The sequence below is a fragment of the Mya arenaria genome, chromosome 10 (assembly GCF_026914265.1).
Source record: "Mya arenaria isolate MELC-2E11 chromosome 10, ASM2691426v1".
Taxonomy (NCBI): domain Eukaryota; kingdom Metazoa; phylum Mollusca; class Bivalvia; order Myida; family Myidae; genus Mya; species Mya arenaria.
This window is the reverse complement of record NC_069131.1, coordinates 49,948,821-49,971,212: the sequence shown is the minus strand read 5'-3', so window position 1 is coordinate 49,971,212 and position 22,392 is coordinate 49,948,821. Positions and strand designations below refer to the sequence as shown.

Sequence of the window (22,392 nt, the reverse complement as noted above, 5' to 3'; positions counted from 1 at the left end):
CTGTGAAGCATTACATTTTATGCCCCTCTCTCTCTCTCTCTCTCTCTCTCTCTCTCTCTCTCTCTCTCTCTCTCTAATAAAACAATACATTTTCTCAAAATAACTACACAATGAGTTAAAGTCCGTTGACTATTTATATCATTCAAACAGGTATAGAGCGTTGAATAAATTTATTTGTAAGTAATAACCACGAAACTTGTTATTTATTTAGACAAAATAATTGGAACATACAGATACATTACGCTTAAAATCGTACAACGAAATACCGGCTTACCAATGGACGCGTTTGTAAAAACGTTTGTAATGCCAACAATATCCGCGTCTTGACAAGTCCCATTGCATGATCCGAATGTCTTAGAGGAACATTCACACCATTTCTCCGACAATGTCGCTTAAATAAAACAAAACATTTACCGCACGCAATAGGGTTTATTCATAGTTTAGTGCTTCAAACAAGCCAATCAAAGTTAAGAAAGTCGTTTTCTTAAACTAAGTATGCTTATTTTGTAAGACATAAACAATAACCTATGTTATGATTCATTTTATAAAAATCTGTGTGCTTTGAAACCACATAAGACTTAAGACAAAGAATTAAAACAAAGGTCTGCGGTTAGTTTAGACTGTCAATTGACAGCAGCAAATGGTGAATGCAACACTGTAAATCCCATTGGTAACGGCTTGTTCCAAGGCGGTATCTAACAATCCTTGATAAACATACCTAGTTTTTATAGTATATATGCTCTGTGTTGTTTGTGGAGTTTTGTGCTGTTGTTCCAGGTTTCTTGTTTGTGAATTTTTGTTTTTGTGTTCTATATCTTTGGCGTTAACCCTGTGCCATTGAAAGGGGTATATGTTTAAACGTTTGGCTACTATGCTTGTTTCTGTAGTTTTTTTTTTTACATAAATATTATCTGGAATTATACTTTCAAGAGTTAGAGCTATTTGGTATGTCAGCCAGTGTACAAAAAACATCCTTATGCAGCTATCAATAAGATCATATATAACAAATATTTTAATATGCTACTGTATCCGTCTCTAGCAACGCAAACAGAATGGAACATAATGTATACTTTAACCTCAAAACTAGCAAATGACATTACAATTATTGGTGCTGCAATTTAATGCAAAGGGTTATGTTCGACTAGAGTGAACCGTGTAACCAAGTTATGCACATTTTCATGAAGAATCGACCATAAGCTTAAAAATCATTTTATATATACCGTACTGGTTAAAACCAGTGAGAATACTTGTACAAAATTCTAATAAAAATATTTTCACTCCGTTATTTCAACATCGCGTAATGGTACATGTTGAACGTAACGTCAGCAGAGTGAAATACGGCCGTTTTCACTTTTATATTTTCACGAATGTTTAGTTTGGAATCATAAGGGTTTATTTTAATTAACATGAAGTTATCAGAATGTTCAGAACTATAACAATAATGTTCGTACATTGCATTTTGCAAAAAGACTAAACCTAAATAATAATAATAATAATAATAATAATAATAATAATAATAATAATAATAATCATCATAATAATAATCATAATCATATTCATAATAATCATAATTATAATCATAATCATAATAAATAATAATAATAATAATAATAATAATAATAATAATAATAATAACAATAATGATAATAATAACAATAATATATCTTACCTGATGTTTGTAGCAGTAAAATAAAACAACATAGAAGATACATAGTACTTTGTATAGTCCTTTTTCGTTTATAACAAAATAAAATTCAACATTCAAAATTCATATGGTAAAAACCAAAGATTGTATTTAAAGCTCTCCGGTAAGTAATAAAACGTTGTTTTAATAACAAATGAAGATTATTGTATTCGAGTGAAGATAAACCATTGGTCGTTGAGCTAATCTTGAGTGATAAAAGGAGTTTGTGCTACATTCTGATAGTTAAGATGTTACATCGACAGCTTAATAAAGTGAATTAGAATGAGGAAGCACTTGTTTTTGATTAATTTCAACAATATTGCAAGATAAGAACGAAAGGGCAAACACATGAGCGCTTGTGACAAAAGGAACCTAAGCCGTTTTTCCCAAAACAAGCATGTGTCTCGATCGAAATTACTCGTATGGTAATTTTGTATTTTATTATAAATATTTTATTTTGAACCATTACATTTGTTTTTCGCTCAAGATTAAAGCAATTCATTGCTCATTTCTCAATACAGTACTCAGCCATTACAATACAAAAAAGTAATTTGATAGTTTTGCGTTTACAGGATTATATAACTTACTTAATTGAGTCTCGTTTTTCACGTGGTGCATTTAAGAACAGATGTGAAATGTGTGATTAAATCCAGAGACAAAGAACAGCAACTAAACAAATAAGCAATGAAAGCAACATGTTTAAGCCCAGTACACTAAACTTTAAATGCAAACCAACACACAAGAACCAACGCTAAACACCAAACAAGAAATACAACGCTACAGGACAGCACACATTACCAACAATCAATATCTTTGTTGTGAATGGTTGAGTACGGTCAGTGAAAACCAAGTAAGAACTCACTGACAGTTTTACTTGGTTTACTGGCATTCAACCTGGCACTTGTGCCAATACACGGTAATTATGTGCTAAACAAAGCTACTTTAAATCAACATTAAGACTTATTTATTTACCTCGTACGAAATGTTTAACTGGTTATTTCAAACATATTTCTTTTTACCCGATTGTGATGAAAGCTGATAGCTTATAGAATCACCTTTGGGTTGTTTTCTGGGCAGAAACCACCACTGGTGTGAGGCCATGAGAAAGTTCCCCTGTTGTGAAATGACACGAGCTCTTGTGTAAGAGAAGACATCCTACCCCTAGACAACTCCCATTGTCTGGTTTAACTGGTTTACGGTTACGTCATCATCGTACGGTTATGTTTATTTTACTTAACATCAAGGTCATGGCGGCCGTTGCTACTGGTTAACGCCATACGGGTCAGTGTCATAGCCGATCTTAGTGTAATCAATCTTTGCAATTATGTATAAATTAAATGTTGGAAATATTTTCGAGAAGTGCTGTGCAAGAGGTCAACCAATAAGACATTCAAAATTATTGCCAATTAATGTAATTACTCGGTATTCAGAGTACCAGAGATGTTAAAAGTAGCATGATCGCGTGATTGACAACATAGTCAATATGACCACTGCTTAAAATATATATTTTCAAAATAACCTGTACAAATGGATCAAAATATATGTCAATTAGCCTGGATTAACGAGAAGTACCCAGCCGAAACCTGGTTCCTGACCACAAATATGTTCCCTTATCTCAACTCAAAGATAATTCGCTAATAAAACTTATTTCGCCATATTTAGCGCTTTCTTGTCATACAGGTCCTTCCTCCTGCACTTCATTACTTTTGATATTACAGACCTGACGTTTCATTATCGTAAGATATTTTATATGCTACACCATCCAAATGCACATACACTTTTTATTTGTACTCAGAGATATCCATTACATCAATAATTTATGTGACATATGTATATGTATTTATGGCAATTTCAGCTGTTGCTTGTACAAATTTACAAGCGGAAGTGTCACTGACAAGAGATTAGAGGCGGCTAATTAGTATGGTTATATGGTTTCATGGAGCCAAAATAAGTGGCCGCGTTAGACAGTTGGCCGTTTAATGCACGTATATTATATAGTAAAAACGTACGGGGGGATTCGAAGTGGCCCGATAAGGCAGGTGACCCTTTACAGCAAGTGACCGTTCAACCAGGTTTGACTGTAATGTGATTCTTAAACCATATCAATTCGAGTAACTACTGCCCCAAATTGGACATTAAAAGCTATGTGTCGATTTAACTGCACTAAGCTATTGGTTTACACAAATCTTAATGATATTTTCGAAATTATCAAAATATATCAAAGTTTTACGTGTCACATATTGTTGATGAAACGTTTTTCATTCGATTCCTCTTTCGGTCATGAACACAGCCAGTGTCTTCTCTCAATAATTGGCAAAATCAGTTACACAGTCAAAGATGCCTAAAAGCTGCTGACTAAATATTGCCAAAAAACAACCTGCATTTATAACTCCTAGCAATCAGTGGTAAAATCTTAATGATAATTATCTGAACCTAGTATTGAAGATTATATGACAATTGTATGTTATTTCATTGATTAAAAATATAAGTATTAACTTTGTACGGGATTTTATTGCTCAACAGACATCACGGCCACCAATCAAATGTCTCAAATGGTATAATGAGCCACGGTCCATTAATGTCTTTGTAGAATGAAAGCGCTAAAAGCGTTGAAAGGCTGCACCTTTTATTACAATTTTATTCACATCATGGTACCGTGCTACCACACACGCACGCACTCACGCAACGCACGAACACACACACACACACACACACACACACACACACGCACACAGAGGGAAATCCCTTTGCGTGTTTTGTACTACTATGATTTCACATGACCTCCAAGTCAGTTTCAAAATATGCCTGTTGACATTTTTGGTACAGACAACCATCAGCATTATTATTACATGTTATAGTAGTCCCATATTTGTCGCATATATTCTGAAAAAAGACAACTGATACTGTAGCAAATACTTAAATGTTGGGAAATATATACTCTTTGGATATATATATATATATATATAGTATATACTAATTTAAGTGTATTATAGATGAGCTCGCATGTGTTAATACCATATATATATATATATATATATATATATATATATATATATATATATATATATATAACCAGAAGGTAATGAATGGTCGTAGTGATTAAAAAAAATTAAAATGATTAACTAAAGCTAAACGTAGCAGAATGAGAATGTAACATATTTGAAAAATTGATATTGTATTAAGTCCTGATTCGTTCACAGCATATATATATTCCAGTTTATATTTAGAGCACGGCAGATGCCGAAAATAGTATAAGATATTATAACAATCTGATAGAAGGTCGTGTTTTTATAAACTATAAATGTAGAGTATTGTATTCGAGTGCTGATAAGCTATTGCTCGATAAGCTAATCTTGGTTGGTTTTGTGAGATATTCTGATGGGTTTCGTTGTTTTATTGACAGTTTTATTAAAGTAAACTAGAATGAGGAAGTCGATGCAAACTCCCCAAGTTGTATTTGATTGAGTTGCACAGCACTGCAAGATAAGAACAGTAAGGTAAACAAATGAAAGCGCCTAACAAAGGAACCCAAACCATTTCTCCCAATTAAATTTATGTTTTGCGTCCGAAACTACCCGTATGGTGTATTTTGATTAACATTATTTCATTCAGAACCATAAACGGTGTTCATTATGAACACAATTCGTTGCCTTTTTTCTCAATTTTATAGTCAACGTTTACAATATATATATAAGTATTGTTCCATCGGGGGAGAAGGGAGGGGGGTGAAAACTCGGACTCAACTTAATTCATATTATACATACGTTGATTTTTGGCGGGTTGTTTTAATTTATCTTTCACTCGGCAAGCCAAGACACTAGCATCCGCACGCACCCTTGGGTAGGATTAGATAATTATACTTATTGTTCAAGCTGTTGATCATCAAACGAACCCTACCTCTGAGGTTAGAGGGAGCACCTTCACCCCAACATCACTCTCAATATCTAGTTTAAATGGTTCGCTGGTACAGTTAATTTAGTTTAAACTAAAGTTATGCTTGCTGCCGGTTAATGCCATACAACATACAGTGTATAAATTATTTGCGATTATATTAATATGTTAATGCTGGAAAACATCTAGAATGTCTGCAAAAAAAGTCAACCACTAAGACATTCAAAATATCAGCCCTTAGTGCTTTTACAATCATCAGAATGCCCGAAATGCTTAATGTAGCATGACCGCTCGGTCGACTACATAGCCAAAACTTCCGTATTATATATCTAGTTTCAAAGTAACCAGTAAAAACGGAACACAATCTATTTGCGTTAGCTTTGCAGCATAACGGAGGGTCGCTAAAACCTAGCCGAGACCTGGTTCCTAGACACAAAAATGTTCTCTTATCTCGATTAAATGATTATTCGAACCAGTTTCGTCCCATATCTCGCTTTCTTGCCAGACCGATCTGCTCTTCTGCACTGTATCAAGTAAGCATTTCAAGGGACATACTCGTCGCGATGATTGATTATGTTTAGTTAAGTTTGTTTGCTATTAATTTATCTAGATATGAAAGAGGCGTTGGAACTTTGATGTTCATAAAAACAGTAGTAATGAAACAATATGTATATCTTTGATTGATATATTATCCCCTTGTGTTTCCAACTCTACTCTTTTTTTGATATGACAGACCGGTTGTTCCAGTGCATTATCATTTGGTATATCATTTGCTTAGCCACCTGAAAAAATGTTCACACACTTTACATGTACATAAAGTTTCTAAATCATCACGAATCTATGCAACATATGTATTCATGCGCCAAAGCCAGACTTTGTTTTCGCATGTTTCACAGCTAATGCATAAACATCTTTACATAAAAGAGCACATGACTATCACATGTGTCTTTAAAAGGTAATACTAGTAACATAATAATAAAAAGTTTAATTGCAATAATTCAATAACTTGTGTGCCGGTATCAGTTGTTTCCGCCTTTGTGCTGATTCTTGAACTATATCTATGAAGAGAAGCTACAACCAGTCATTGGGCATAAACAGATGTTGTCTAATTTATTTGCACTTATTCTTTGGTCCTGACAAGTCTTGGCGAATATGTTCAAAAGTGTCAATATCTCTTATGAAACTTTCCAAGAATCGTTAACGAAAGTGCATTTATACAATCCCTCTTTTTATCTTTAACACAGGCAGTTTCTTCTTCGTCATTATCATTCTCCAAGTATATAATATCCGAGTAGGCAATGAAAATGTAAGCATCGGTTACATCTACGATGAAATGGTGACCTGAATTAGAAAAAAATAATTTTTAATACTTTAATTATGTTTGAAATATCCTTGGCACTTATGTCATTTTGTAAAATTATTTTCTCAATAATTGGTAAAATTAGATAAACAGGCAAATGAACGCTGACATACGACGACCGATTAAATTTCTAAACAGGTATAATGAGCCCCAAATGTCAAGTTGCCTATTTGATACAGTGTCAGAGAGTAGATATCAGACCATTTTTGTGAAAAATTATATTATGAAAACACAACATTACCTTAAGACGTCGTTGTCATTTTTAGTTTGACATTTTGCCTTTCTCTTGCAACATAATTTGCCAATTATTTTCGATTCTTCTGTCAATGTGTTTTCCTAGTATGCAAATGCTACAAACACAACAATTGACAAAATTCGATAGACCTCCCCTTAATTTTCCCCAAAAATATGGAACTGTTAGAAAAAGTACTTAATCACGATGTAGAAGGTTTTTGTAATGTAAACGCAATGTATTTCAAGTCGTTCAAATGTTTATTATATTGGTAGATAACCTAATAAAACGCATTTCTGCTTGTGAATATAAATACATACAAACACGTCCAAATTGATCTGTGCACTGACTTTGCAGTCGATGAGTTATTAATAATCAACATTGTAACGCTTAATAAATCATGAAGGCAAGATGACACTAAGAAACGTAGCTTACAGACTTAACCAACATGAACGAAATAAGAAATCCAATAAATAGTATCAATAACGGTTTAATACGCTACACACTGGTGTACGTTTAAAACCAGATTACCTTTAATCAGGCTACGTTCTGTATATGCACTATGGCCGATACGCTCACAATACTTATACCCTCACTGAGTCCGAAGCCGATTAATAAATTTCCCTGAGACGCTCGAGTGCGACTTTGTGAATACAGGACGCACGTAAGTACTTCTTGGGAAAGTTGAAAAATCGCAAAAAAAGTTGTTGTTTTTAGGTTTTGTTAGAGATATAAATCTGTTATCAGCATTTTATGTTGGTAAAAAGGAATGGCGGATATTCCAAATGTCGCATACAAGATGTCAAATAACATCTCGGTTGTCCAATAAGAATGTAGCATTACAATCAATCTAGTCATAACGTTAATCGGTTCATGCAAAATTATCGTCAGTTTTCCTCTATTGAAAAAAAAAACTACGGCAAAGTAAGTGTTTGACCTTTTATTCATAGTTGCCATGGTCAGACTGAAGGGTCGAATACGATGATAAGACATGTTACCCCCACAGATATCACAGAACATATTTAAATTAGAAAACAACTATTTATATACAGAATATTTATAAAAGCAAGCTCAATTAAGCGGTAAACATTAGGTTAATAGCGTTAAAATACTAAAAGTGTCTCGCTCATGTCTTGTATTATGCACGTTTTCGACGAAATAACGTGTGGCAAACCATTACCAGGGAGCTACTGACTAAGATACCGACGGCTTGAACCCTTCCACGATTTTAAGTAGCGATAGTAACGCTTTTAAAAAAAAAACGCTTATATGTAAACCTCAGGTTTTGTAAGAATCCTTGTGGGCGAGTGGTTTTGGTGTCAGTTTTCTAAAAAAAAATCTTGACTGTGCCGGCGTATCTTTGTACCCCACTAGTACCAGGTTTTACACTTTAATTGTAATTTCTTCTACAATTTCGGTATCAAAGAATATGTTAAAAAATAAAACAATATTAGTGTTTTCAGATGCATTACTTTGACAGAAATTGGCCCAACAACATGAGCGAATCCCTTTTAGGTGTCTGGTTGACAATTTTGTGGATTTTGGAAGGCATTTGATTCAATAGTATTATGGTTTAAATTGAAAAGTTATATTCTTAAAGGAAATATACGCCAAAATAATATATAGATAAAAGAACAATTTTACATACACCTTTTGGCCTTAAAAGATTGCAGAGCGTTCGATTTCAATTGAGGCAAAGACAAAAAATCTGTACATATGATATGTTGTCTGTGGTTTCACCAGGTTTCATAACCTTATCACTATGGTTAAAGGAGTTATAATAAACAGAATACAAAACCTTAAGAGTGTTATCATACTACCAACAGACTGGTTCTATATATCAAAGTTTCCCGTTATAATAACTCTAAAATATTTAAGAAATACATTCTACTTTTCAATTTATACCGATTAATACAGATGAGCTTGTGTAGCAGGCAAATTAATTTCTGAATAAGTGATCGCTATCGTGCCAAACATCCCTTGAACCGTGTCTCTAGGATAACTTTAGAATTATTCAATAGTGTTGTCCTAATTTTCTTGTTTTGCTCTCTCTTTAATTCTTTCTTTATCGTTTGCGTCTCCAAATTTATCATATTTGACAAAGAGCAAACGGATTTCTATTTCAATTTGGCCATGTTAAAAAGAACAAGGGGTTTAAGCAGGATCTCATTCACGCTTTTGTTTGTTTCATCTATGACCTGTCATCGAACATGAAAAAAAACAAATCACAACTGCATATAGTTTGAATGAGAAACAGGAAGTCTTGAACATCTTGGATATAGGTAGCATGATAAACGAAGATAACGTATATAATAAAGCAGGTGAAAATACCTTTGTCGAAGAGATAACAATTAGAATAATCAAATGAATAATATAACATCCCCGCGCAAATTCCTTTGCCTTCATTGTACCTTATTATTTGACGAGACCTCCCAGACACTTTCCAAATCATGTCGATAAATAATCACAAAATGAAAACATTGTACACCGCGAAATATAAAATTTAAGGAATAAATAAGATAAGAGGGCATTGGGTTCTCAATTTTTGTCTAATCACATAATCCACCTATTCATCTGAAGAATTGTCCGTGTGTTTCTGTTAACGTTAATGCTATTCAGTATAGTTTTCTTGGATTTCTTCTGCTGTTATATATCGACATCACGTGCGCTCACTCCAGCATTATCTTCGTTAATGTTAGCTATTTTGTTATGTCGCGATTTCATAAATGCTGACGCTTTCGTGTTTGCCACCGTGTCACATGCAGGCTGGTTTTTGTTTACATCAATCGGTGCAATTTGTTGTTTCTGAATAAAACAAAATACGTTACAGAAAAACATTCACGATTATGATCATTATGACAGTTCAAATATGCGATGGTTTTCATAAAAGTCACGAAATCGCCGCGTATAAACTGCCAGGAAACAGAAACGCATATGAAATATACTGATATAAAAAATATATTATTATTGTACTTTCGATATTTATTTTGAAGGAATAATAGTTAACCCTTTTTTAAAGATCCACAATTAATGAATATACCACGAGCAACCACGTGCTTTTCACAAACCTTTAACTCGTACGATACATGTGAACATTTCAGCATTAAATATCGGTCTGTATCAGTAGCTTCTTTTGCAGCCAAACCTGCTCTTACTTACCTCTAGATCGTCCCGTAAATGTTTTATGGGAGAAAAGTATCAACTTATAAGCTTGCCACTCAAGAATGTTGACGTTGTTTATGGCAATAATATGTCATCATGTTAAAGAGTTAGACCATTCTGTGCCGTTGTATGCATTTTGCATTGTAGTTGGCATCAATTATTACCAGAGGGTAATTATGAGCAATACCGCTCCAGATCATAAGCGAGCCGCATCTTAACCTTCCAAGCTCAACCACTCAAAAGTCATCGCAGCATTCACGTTTCTTCTATAGGCTCTCTTATACCTATCAGCCCGACAAAGATAACCTCGACTTGTCTTAATAAAATGGATGCTTTGCCACATTAGCCTAGGGGAAAGAACAGGTCGATGCCGGTTAAGCCAATTCATGCGTATTTGCCGACGTGTCACGGGAGGACCTTTGTAAAGTGTATCCTTTCCGGACCATTCCTCAGAGTATCGCGAGAGATCCGGTGGTTGCTACCATTTCCTCCGATACGTACGTGAGCAAGGCGAATTTATAGTGATGTTTAATCGTCGTCACGCTTGGACGTTGAATACTTGAGCGGCCTCAAGAAGACCACCGAAGATGGTTCCAGAGGTGACTTATGGTCGTCTGATGAACGTTTAACACACGTGTCCAATGTATTTGTCTGACGCCCTGCAGTAGCAACCTTACCACTCGTTCATATCCGTCTTTGAGTAGCCATAACATTGCAATTATACGGAATGGAATATTAATAGTGTGCAAATGTAAGGTCACTGCTAAGATACGATTTGCTGCATTTAAAAATCAAGGCGACAAAAAACGATTAAATTGACAACTTGTTTTCGTAAGATACGTTCACAAGTAAAGTAACCATTGCACTGTAGATACCTGACTGATCACATTTTGTAGCGTTTTCATGACACAGCTTATACATGTGTCTAAAATGTTAATGCAATTGATAATTGGGTTTTAGCGGAAATGTTCATATGCGTTCTTTTTCATGCCAGTATGTATTGCCTAAAGTTGATAAATATGACTTAATAAATATTATGTTACATAATGTCGAATCTGGTTTATATTATCATACCCTTTTTTTCTTCTTCCAGAAAATGACGCCAATGATGATACCAGCGATGATTAGCAGCAGTACCACTATAAGGATGATGTACCATGGGAATTCTGTAAAAGGAAAATTACATATAAGGAGAGAAAGCATGTAACTTAAATATACATTCAAAATTTGTAACCGCGTGAAGTCAAAACAACAGTTGGAAGGGGGTCTACTAATTCCTTCACCATCAACGAAAATATATACAACGCCCCTCTTACAATATCTGATACTTACTATTCTTCTCATTAGGTTGCTCAGATGTTTCCCGTGTACTTTCACCAACAGCTGTTTTCTCAATTGAAGAGTTTGACAGACTCGAACTAATAAATATAAGAAACAGAGAAGAAATATCATATTTAAAGGAAATATCTTACGTTCTTGTCCAAATGATCGAAAATGTTGTTATCAAAAAGCAGTAGGTTTGTAACAACTTCTAAATATATTACTGATATTGTAGCAGTCAATATAAGTAGTACAGGGCCCGATTTATTCCAAGATTTATTCCAAGATTGCGCATGTCCAAATGACGTCATGGAAGGCTCGCGTCGGACCTTATACGTATATATGTATCTACTCGGGGATATGTTTTGTTTTCATTGCATTAGAGTTACCTAATGGAACTAGAAGCGATCTTAGAAGATATCGATAATGTTGATGTTATTGAAAAAATGTTGCCATTGGAAACTGTCACTTTCTTCGTGTTCGATGCAGCTGTTTGAACAGCTGGTGTTGGTGCTATCGACGTAATGTTGCCAATGGATACTGTTGATGTATTTGCGTTCGTTGCAGCTGTTGGGGCGGCTGGATTTATCTTGTTGGTTGGCAATGATATTGTTGACGGAGCCACAATGACACCTTCTTCACATGTGACGTTCACTGTACCATTTGTGACTATAAAGATAGTTGAATATAAAAACGTATAGTCGGTAGTGAAAAACGTATTGCGCCATAACAAGGCCAGTAAATTCAAACTGACTGATAATAATTACTATTGCAGAGAATACTCTTCAATGACAAATACTATTTAGGCTGTAGATCATCAAATAATTAAGTTTAAGAACCTGTTTAATCAACACTACTGCCTAACACATCCAAATTTAAAATTCCTACTTACTAACCTTCAAATCCAATGTAGAAAAGCTCTTGTTCCAATTTCGGATTTGCCCAATGTACAGTGATATCTGTGTTAGCATTTTTGAGAGAGCTGTTTCCATTCGCAACGTCATTTATGTTGAACGGAGAATTCCAATCCTGATATGTTGACCCATTGGAAAACGTTAACCTCAACGACTGGTCATTCGTCAGGTTATAATCATACTTGATCACTTTGAATCCCTTTGCATTTATATGTAAATTGCATGTACAGTATCGCGATTTCCTATCAGCATCTGAGGCTACTGGGTAGCTCTTTGTCCAAATTGCACCATTCAACGTTAAGGACACGGTCTCGCTTGAGCATATCGAGGAGATATCTGCAACTAAAGAGGAAAGAGGCATTCCACATATACCGTAGCACAAAATGTAACGAAGATGACATGCTCCACGAGATTGTATTTTCTGAAAAGTGTTAATTTTTATCATATGAATTAAATCTAATTGAAATCATATCAATATATTTTGATTCGTACTTTATACTTCAATCGAAGTCAGACAAGATGTAAGTGAGACAGAAACTTGCTAAGATGAGCAATGGATAGAATACACTTTAAACCGTGATTTGTAAGCATGACAGAAACTTGCTTAGTTGAGTAAGAAAATAAATACACTTTAAACCATGATTTGTAAGCATGACAGAATCTTGCTTTGATGAGCAATAGATAGAACACAGTTTAAACCGTGATTTGTAAGCATGGCAGAAATTTGCTTAGATGAGTAAGAGAATGAAGACAGTTTAAACCGTGATTTGAACGCATAACAGAAACTTGCTTAGATGATTAAGAGAATGAATACAGTTTAAACAGTGATTTGTAAGCAGGACTGAAGATTGCTTACATGAGTAAGAGAATGATACTTAATACACTTTAAAGATACTAAATACACTTTTACCGTGCTTTGTAAGCATGATAGAAACTTGCTTAGTTGAGCAATATATTGAATACACTATAAACTGTGATTTCAAAGCAAGACTGAAACTTGTTGAAAAAGAGCACTTAACCGTGATTTTAAGCAAGACAAAATTATCTTAGTTGAGTAAGAGACTAAATACACTTTAAACCGTGATTTGTCGGCACTTTATGAGCTTTAGGGAACATTAATGTTGTTGTTTATTTATGTCTGCATTGTTATTTAATATTTTTCATTTTTTAACGAAATCTGAAATTTAAAAAATGGTATTCTTACGCTGTAAACAAGTGTAGTTGAAACGGTAAATTGGTCCATTGCAATGAGGCTTGTTCTTCATGTTCGTAGTAGAATACTTTATTCCTGACATCTCTCGTAGCTGCGCCATCATATCCGTATACTCTTCTTGCCCTTCATCTATAGGCATTTTGAAACAAGCATACAAGTGTAATTATCAAGTGACACAATACATATTAAGATACTGTTAAAATTAAAATCTTTAATGTAGAATATAACCATGTGTCTTCTTTTAGTTCAATTTTAATGGCATTAAGTTTTGTCCTGCCCTGGACAGTGAGACAAAAAATACGGAACTGTATATTGCCGTTGTATGGAAATTCATACAACGACTAGTTTCAAGTTACCGTTTTATTTCAGATAAGCAACAAAAAAATGACTCAATCCACTTTTACTAGACGTAGATCCATAGTTGTGTTTACAACATTGATATTAACGTTTTTGAATATTTGTTAAAGTAAATTGAATACTTTTTAAAATACGACGAACGTCTGTTGCCAGGTGCAACACGATTTCATCGTTATCGAACATTTAGACTAACAAAAAATAAATTTATATAGAAATGTATTTCATGAAGACAAAACATTCCGTCTTACCAATGGAAGAGTTTGTCACAGCGTTGGTAATTCCAACATTATCCTCATCATGACAAGTCCCATAGCAGGAGCCGTCTATCGCGGAAGAACATTCACACCATCGCTCTGGTGATGCGGCTTCAATAAACCAACAATTGTATCTATTAAACTAAGTAATAGAAAAGTATGTGGAAAGCAGTGTACCTCAAAGGATTTACAAAATGTAGTCTCGGTTCGATTTAGACTGTGAATTGACAGCAAGGATTGGAGCTACCCTTCGCAACAGCTTAACAGGTTAGTTATATTTTCCAGTTTCAGTTACACAATGGAAACTTCAGGGACAAGGACAAAAGTCAAAAAATCAAGTATAAACACAGTTTAGGTAAGGTAAACAAGGTAAGGAACCTAACGACAATAAACGAGAAACCGACCACACACGTATCAAATAGGTTTAATCACGAAATGATGGGATAACCACCTTGGAAAGGTTAGTGCAAAGGGAGTTCACTAGAACGAGAGTCTTCTCAGGGTTTATACCAGTTTAAATTCACACCACTTAACACTTATCTGAACATCTAACAACAATGTACAAACAGTACTATTTAATAGCCACAAACAAAGATTACACAGTAAATACATATGAAACAAGTGGTTAATTGATGAAAAATTGAGTACCGCCTTGGAACGGTCAATGAAAACACTCACTTAGAGTTAAACTAGAAAATATGCTCAGAAACTCACAGTTGTACGGACACTTAACAATAGTGTAAGGATAATATGTTATATATATGAAAAATAAAGTAAAACTTGAATATAAGTTTAACTTATTTAAAAGTATTTCAGAAAAATCAAGGTGTAAAATTATTTCCTCATATAGTTTAATAATGCATGCACCTTGTACAGACCAGTGAGAAAACAAAATGAAAAGATAATACAATGACACTTAAACATAAATGCTGTCAAATATTCTTCGCGATGTCCAAACGAAATGAATCAAAGACTTTTTACGAACGGTCTCTTATATATAAGGCATATTTGGATGGCATCATTGTTCTGGAAACGGTCTCATGATTACCCTGTAGCTCGGAGATAAAATTCCGCGGACGACAACTATCAAATCAGGCAAAAAAGGTGGTGAAACATACTGAAGTAACTGAAGCAAAGGTCATCACAATATAATAATTATGTTATAAACTTTAATTTAAGATAAAGTATATTAGTTCAATTGCAATACGGACCTTATATAAAGCAAGTGGCAGTTGAACACTGCCATTTTTTCACTGGACACGTTTTACTCCAACATCGAAATATACATATATGCGAACGACTATAAATGAAACAAAACAAATATTACAACAATAATACCTAGCCCGAAAATTGTTTTTACATCCAGAGGTCCATTGATCGGGGTTTTACCCCAAAAAAACCTGACATTTTTGCCTTAAGAGCTATGTGTGATATTTCTTGTTCTTCTTTCCGTTAAAAGCAAATCAGGACAATACAACAATTGATAAATGTTTAAAAAAAACTGCCTAGTAGACTCAGTAAAATACAGATAATAAATAAAAATGAAAAGATGACACATACTTAGCCATTAATGATTCATGCTTTATTTATTTTTACATAGCATGAACATTTCATTAGCAACCGTTTGCCTTGTTTTCCACAAAACAACTTCGAAAATACAACAGATTAAAGAGAAATCATTTCTTAATTAAAATGATCAATAATGGATTGACAAACAACATTCTTTTGATCGTTCTTTGATGTAGTGCAGATAGTTTTCCACAAGTTGTGGGGCTAACATTTAAAGCTACATTTGCAATTAAAATAATTGATTCAAACAATTGTAAATAAAACACCTAAAAAGTAATTTAATCCGTGATATCTTCTCATCTTTTCACCAAACCAGCCGAAAAAAAAATTACTCAATTCATTTTAATGAACTGCCATTTTCGATAAAAATACACAAGCATCCGTCTTTACGTACACTTTAAGGAGTATATAAAATAAATTAAACAAAATAAGTCTTAAAAAATCTTTAATTTCAAAACTTATTGTTTTTCCTTCTTTGTCTATATGGTCAGCAATTGGTCAGCAACTCTACTCTATTTCTATATCGTCAGCTAACTCGTCAGCACTTTAGTACGTGCCCAGAAACGTTGCGAAAACAAACGTACGAAAGACAACTCTGTAAAGACATAGACTGTGTCTACATTATTAATGTCAAAAGTAACACCGTTTATTTAATGACGAGACAACCATTATGGTAAGAACGACAACTCATGTATTCAAGGGAAAAATTGACTGTGTCTGCATTTTCAGCTCAAAAGTACTTGATTTTTTAGGGAAAAGAGTCGTATATTTTCAACCAAGTTCTTAAGTCTCCATAAACCTTTTACTCACCACGTATTAAATATAGCGGGCCGCTGTAGCGGCCCCGGCCCGCAATGAGTGCACAACTTAGGAAAATCTTACGCTCAATTCTGTCGTGAAAGTGTCATAATAGTTCTTAATCAAAGTCACAGAAAGTTGAGATCAACAGGATTTATTGTTCTAAGATAGTAACTGACATATATCATGTAATATAGTACCGTTTTACCCCCGGTTCAAAAAAGGATTTGAAAGGACACTGAATAAATTAAAACGCTATTTTGGGGCGCATTTAAGATCACGTAGTTCTTTTAAGAATATCGACATAGAAACCATGATGGGTAAACCCTTTATGATCATGGAATTAAGACTGAAATTGAATTTATGTATGTCATGATACTGAATGAAAAATTTCGAAAAAGGGATACTTTAATTGATGATATCTAAATTCATTCTTTAGAAGTAAAGCAGTTAAGCAGCGGGAACAAAACTCAACCACGTCCGGACATATTCTAGAGAGTATAACCAGTTGCGAAATGTAGTTCGATATGACGGGGAAATAAGAACATCGCGGTCTGAAAAAAAGATATTTAACAAAATTTAAAATTAAAACCGTCCAGCTTGTCATAAAGTCTGATGGTCAACTTCCCAGCTGTAACTCCAAGCTCAAGATATAAAAACGAAGCATCTTGATCAGATGTGTTTTATTCTGAAAGGTAAATAATTAACTTGATATTTTAGTAAATAATGGATTATCCATACTCAAAATGTCATCAACGTATCTAAAAGTTTGGTGAGATTTATAAAAAAAACCAGACTTCATGATGTCAAACGGTATTCAGGCTCGTAACAAGATAAAAAAAAAACATGTCTGCAAGTAACTTTGCATATTTAACCCCAATGATTGACTACTGTTTGCTTAAAAAACAATGTTCAAATTTAATGAATGAATAATCTAGTGAAAAGCAAAGCACTTCATACACATCAGAGCACGTCCAGTTAATACTTTTGTCAAAATGAACATTTGAAAAAGATGCCCTTTTTATCATTTACTGCTGTGAACGTATTTTTTTCTAGCGCTAATGTTATTTTTGTTTCAATTAGAGGAATTAATTTCTTGAAAAGCAAATGTTGAGAATACAGGTATAAAGTGTTGGAAACGATTATCAACATTAGTCAAATTTGGCAAACTACAAATGTGTAGTTTCTATTGTATATCAATGTTGTAATATTCATGGTGCCGTTAACTAGATATGAGTATATTTTAAAATCAACTGCACCTTTTCCTTAGTACAATGTCATAAGACCGTACAGTAAAATCCCTATATGCGACCACCCCTTTTCACGACCAACCCGCTAATACCGATTTTTTTCAGACCCATTTTTTTTCCTCTGTAATTTAATGGTAATTGATAATTACTGTATTATACAGCCATATTAAAGAGTGTTTTCTTTGATGTCGTTTATGCATCAATTTACAAATATAGAACGGTTATCTTATTGTCAATTTCACTACATTCTAAATATGAGATATATTATTTGACCTCAGGACTCTAGGCTTTAAGTAGAACCACTCGTATAAAGTTGTGCCATAGATTCAATCGACAGAATAATCGAGTCAAATAAAAAATTTAAACGAAACGCCTTCCTAAATTATAGTTCTACTCCGGCTACAATGAAAACCAGCGCCCAGATCTCAGCCGAATTTGCATTGGCAACGTGTCTTTGCTACATCGGCATGACCCGCACACAACTTACAAGAATCCAACCTACGTTTTCAGCCTATCACCAGGTACTAGGCCTAATCATTAATTTTAAGTGTCGCGGTGTTTAAATGTCCACCTATTGCCGCTCCTCCGATTCAAACTACCTTTGTCAGATTCAACGAATAAAAGCTGTTCACAAGTTCTAAATGTAGAACACTCAATAGTAATCGACTAATCAATGTAAGCCAAAAAACATAAAATAACGTCTTGAGTATGTTCGCAAACAAGATACACGGTTGATAGTGTTCAAGTGATAAAGATAACTGTCCCACTTTAGCTAATCGAATGGTTATTTAATATCATACATCCAAAAACAATACCATAAACGCTTGCATTAGCAATCATGTACTTGATACCCATGTAAACCTGTGTAAATAATAAATCTATTCATAAGAAAGTTGATTCCTGGCACCAAGATTGTCAGGGCCCTACGGGACTCCGTGTGGGTACCGGATATTTTGGGGAATTGGACGGGCATTGAGTTGCTTTTAAAACCTAGTGTGGCCTTTCGTATTGCAAATTGATTGCCAAAAAAACGGTCGAAGCACGACAAATTCAGGTGTCTCTGTCGTCGTTGAGGAACCTTATCGTCCTCTTGGAAGATCAAATGTTCCAGCCAGGACATGTTAAAGATCTCACAGTTCAAGTCAGATTCAGGGAAGCCAACTTCAGCCCACATGAACTTGCAGCCGGCTTCCACGACAGCGAGGCTCGCAATGGAAAGGAATCCTTTGTAGCAGTAGGAGAAAGTCCCACTCTGCTTTGCCTTCTTAATGGCGACGTGTTTGCCACCTTTTGCTCCGAACGCATTGGTACAGTTACACCGGTCTTGAAGCTAATGGGCCTCCATCCGCCACTGGTCGGCTAGAAGAGGTGCTGAACACTTCCTGTTGGTACTCGTCGACAATGTCTCGGCAGACTTCAGGGAAGAAGGGTATGGTGCAGCACGCAATCGCCGGGGAGTGATACGAGTTTCCCGTTACCAGTAAGCTTAAGGAAGTTGGCTAACTTCAAGCCTGCTGACAAGGGCGCTGGCACTACAAAATAAAACAGTGCACATAACTATTAGCTATAGTTTGAACACTAAAATTACCCTTTGAAGTCATTTTTAATATAAAAAAACTTGCTTACCCTGTTTTTTTTTCGATGCGCGGGCCGACTAGTTGAAGGTGCTCGTAAAACATTTTGGGTTCACTTCTGGTGAAGGACTTAAGGGTATCATCCCAACCATGAGGGTTTCGTACTGGCCTTAAAAGAGTATGCGAATCAACCAGGGTCGAATTCACCATCTCCATCTACTGCACAAAACTCTGCATGCCTCTCTTCTCCAGCCAACACTGCACTGAGAACAAGGTTTAGCGGTAGCGTACAAATGCCAACCTCTCACTCAATCGGCCGACTCGTACGCGCTTTGCAGGTGCCCGCAAGCGCCGTGGATTATCAACAGCGTTTCCTTGATTGTCTTCTTGTTTATCCGAGAGAAAGGTCGAAATGAATGAGTTTCTACATATCCTCATCCAAACAACTTCAAACGGCTGCTGGACCGCAGCTGTTGATCGCTAACCATTCGACAGGCACACTACAGATACCCATACGGCCTGTAAGAATTGACCGACACCCCGCTGGATACCGCTGGGTTATCACAAGGACATAAGCTGGACATCGGACGTGTGCCTGCCGGACACCGGCCGATAAACAGGCTAAAATTTCAACCTCATTTCCAGGAAACCCGGTCTATCGCCGGTCGGCGTCCCCACAGGCCATGGCAGTGTGCGGGTCGGGGTGGGGGTGGGGGTGTCTCTTTAAATTGTGACTGTGATCGTCATATTGCGCAATCTTTTACCGACCTCATCAGGCCGATCGATGCCTAAAAATCGCACACGTCGCTCGGCCTACGCTAGGTATTATCTATGTTTGTCAATGCTTTTTTTTGTATGTCAACTGCATGTGCTAATGCCCTTCTTCCTGATTCTAATCTGCGCTACTATTAGTCTTCCGCGTTTTATATTAAGGTACCAGAAATTGATTCTGTTTTATCTATTAGAAATAACAAAATATTAAAGAGACCGACGCAATACCCGATATGTTAGCATATTTCAGTATGTATCATAAACGAATATGTTTTGAACATATATCACCGTTTAATTATCTAGGCATGTTAAAGTTATAATTGTTATCATCTCAATAACAACTAAGCTTAACATGAGTAGAATGAAAAAGAAAAACAAAAGTGTCGCGACTAGTAAAGCGGATTTCTAACTTTGAGGTTAATACATCGTGAAGCTGTGCCGTCGATTGAGGGGGCTAATAATAACGCTATTTAATACATATATCTTTACTTCTTTTGTAAGTTCACTACAAATTTGTAAAGTTTTCCCAAACTGTATATGTATTCCTATCATCTTTAAGGTTGACGACGATGAGAAAACTTACACTCAAATGGAATATATTTTTAAGTCTACTTCTCGGGCGAATTATCACACAACGGACCAGCTCCGCCATGTATTAACATCTAAAAAATAACGTGCCATTAAATTTCAACGACATTCAAATAAAGGCAGGCTACTTATTACACTGTTTGTGTCATAACAGACATCAGGAACGTTTCATAACTTGCTATTACCGTCTACACCGTCATCTTAGGTTGCAGACGATTATACGGTTTAGAATGGTACGAATTAACAAACACTTTAAATAAATAAGTTCATTAGATTACCTCGTTAGTGTGAATGTGAAAGCAAGACGAAGAAACTTAAATAAGTCTTGATGAGGAACCGATGGGAATAAACTATTTTTGATAATCACCCAGAAAATTGAAATGTGTTGACTAAAAGAACCTGCCTTATTTTACTTACTCTAAAAATTCCAATGGTCCACAGCCGATGTCGGGTTTGATTTAATTACCTTTACACTAGCACTAGTATTGCGAGATGAAAGCAATGTGCATAAAGCCTAGTTCGTATTGGTTAATCAGCTATTATAATGAAGTCAGCTACTTGTATTCAAAAATCATTACCTATTTTGCACTTACAGGTTACAGTTTGGGCACTCTAAAGATTTTTTGGGAAACGATTTTTGTTGCTGGTGAACAGAATTGTGAAAAAGTAAAAATCCTTTTAACGCCTTTTAGCGCTTTCATTACTAATACAGCCGCATTCCACTATATTGCATGTATACTTATTATCTATAATAATAATAATAATAATAATAATAATAATGATAATAATAATAATAATAATTATAATATAATAATGATAATAATAAAAATACTAATAATAATAATAAAAATACTAATAATAATAATAATAATAATAATAATAATAATAATGATGATGATGTTGACGATGACGATGACAATAATAATAATAATAATAATAATAATAATAATAATAATAATAATAATAATAATAATAATAATAATAATAATAACAATAATAACAACAGTAATAATGATAAAACATTACCTGAAGCTGCATGAACCAGTAAAAGAACAGAGCATATTCGAAACATGAACATTGTATTAACAAAATCCTGTTTCGTTCATAACATCATCATTATAATTTTTATATATCTTTAAAAACTTATATTTCAAGTTTTGATTAAACGTTTTAATAAACCATTGTAAGGATGTAACTATATACTTAAGTTGAATATTGATAAGATTTTTGGTCATTGAGTTAATCTTACAAGATAAAATACAGTGATTTCTGTGTGAAAAGTCGATTATGTTTCAGGGTTTTTTTTCACTGACAGTTATAAATTCCACTGAAAAGAGGAAGCCGCCAGCTTATGTGATTGATTTCCAAGATAGTGTCAGATAATATAAACTGTCATTTTGCAATTGAACTCCAAATCGGATATATTTTTTATTATTAAAGTCAAACAGGTGTTAA

The 22,392-nt window shown here is 34.6% G+C and overlaps 1 protein-coding gene across 1 annotated transcript; it reads right to left on the bottom strand.

Annotated features, from left to right (window-relative positions):
* Positions 1–11,641: 11,641 nt before the first annotated feature.
* Positions 11,642–22,037, bottom strand: LOC128204777 (uncharacterized). Its single transcript, XM_052906182.1, has 6 exons — positions 21,964–22,037; positions 14,382–14,498; positions 13,768–13,905; positions 12,546–12,905; positions 12,039–12,318; positions 11,642–11,747 (listed from the first exon to the last, which is right to left on the bottom strand). The coding sequence occupies exons 1-6, from the start codon at positions 22,013–22,015 to the stop codon at positions 11,642–11,644; spliced, it is 1,053 nt and encodes a 350-aa protein (XP_052762142.1). The 5' UTR covers positions 22,016–22,037.
* Between the last annotated feature and the right edge of the window lie 355 nt (positions 22,038–22,392).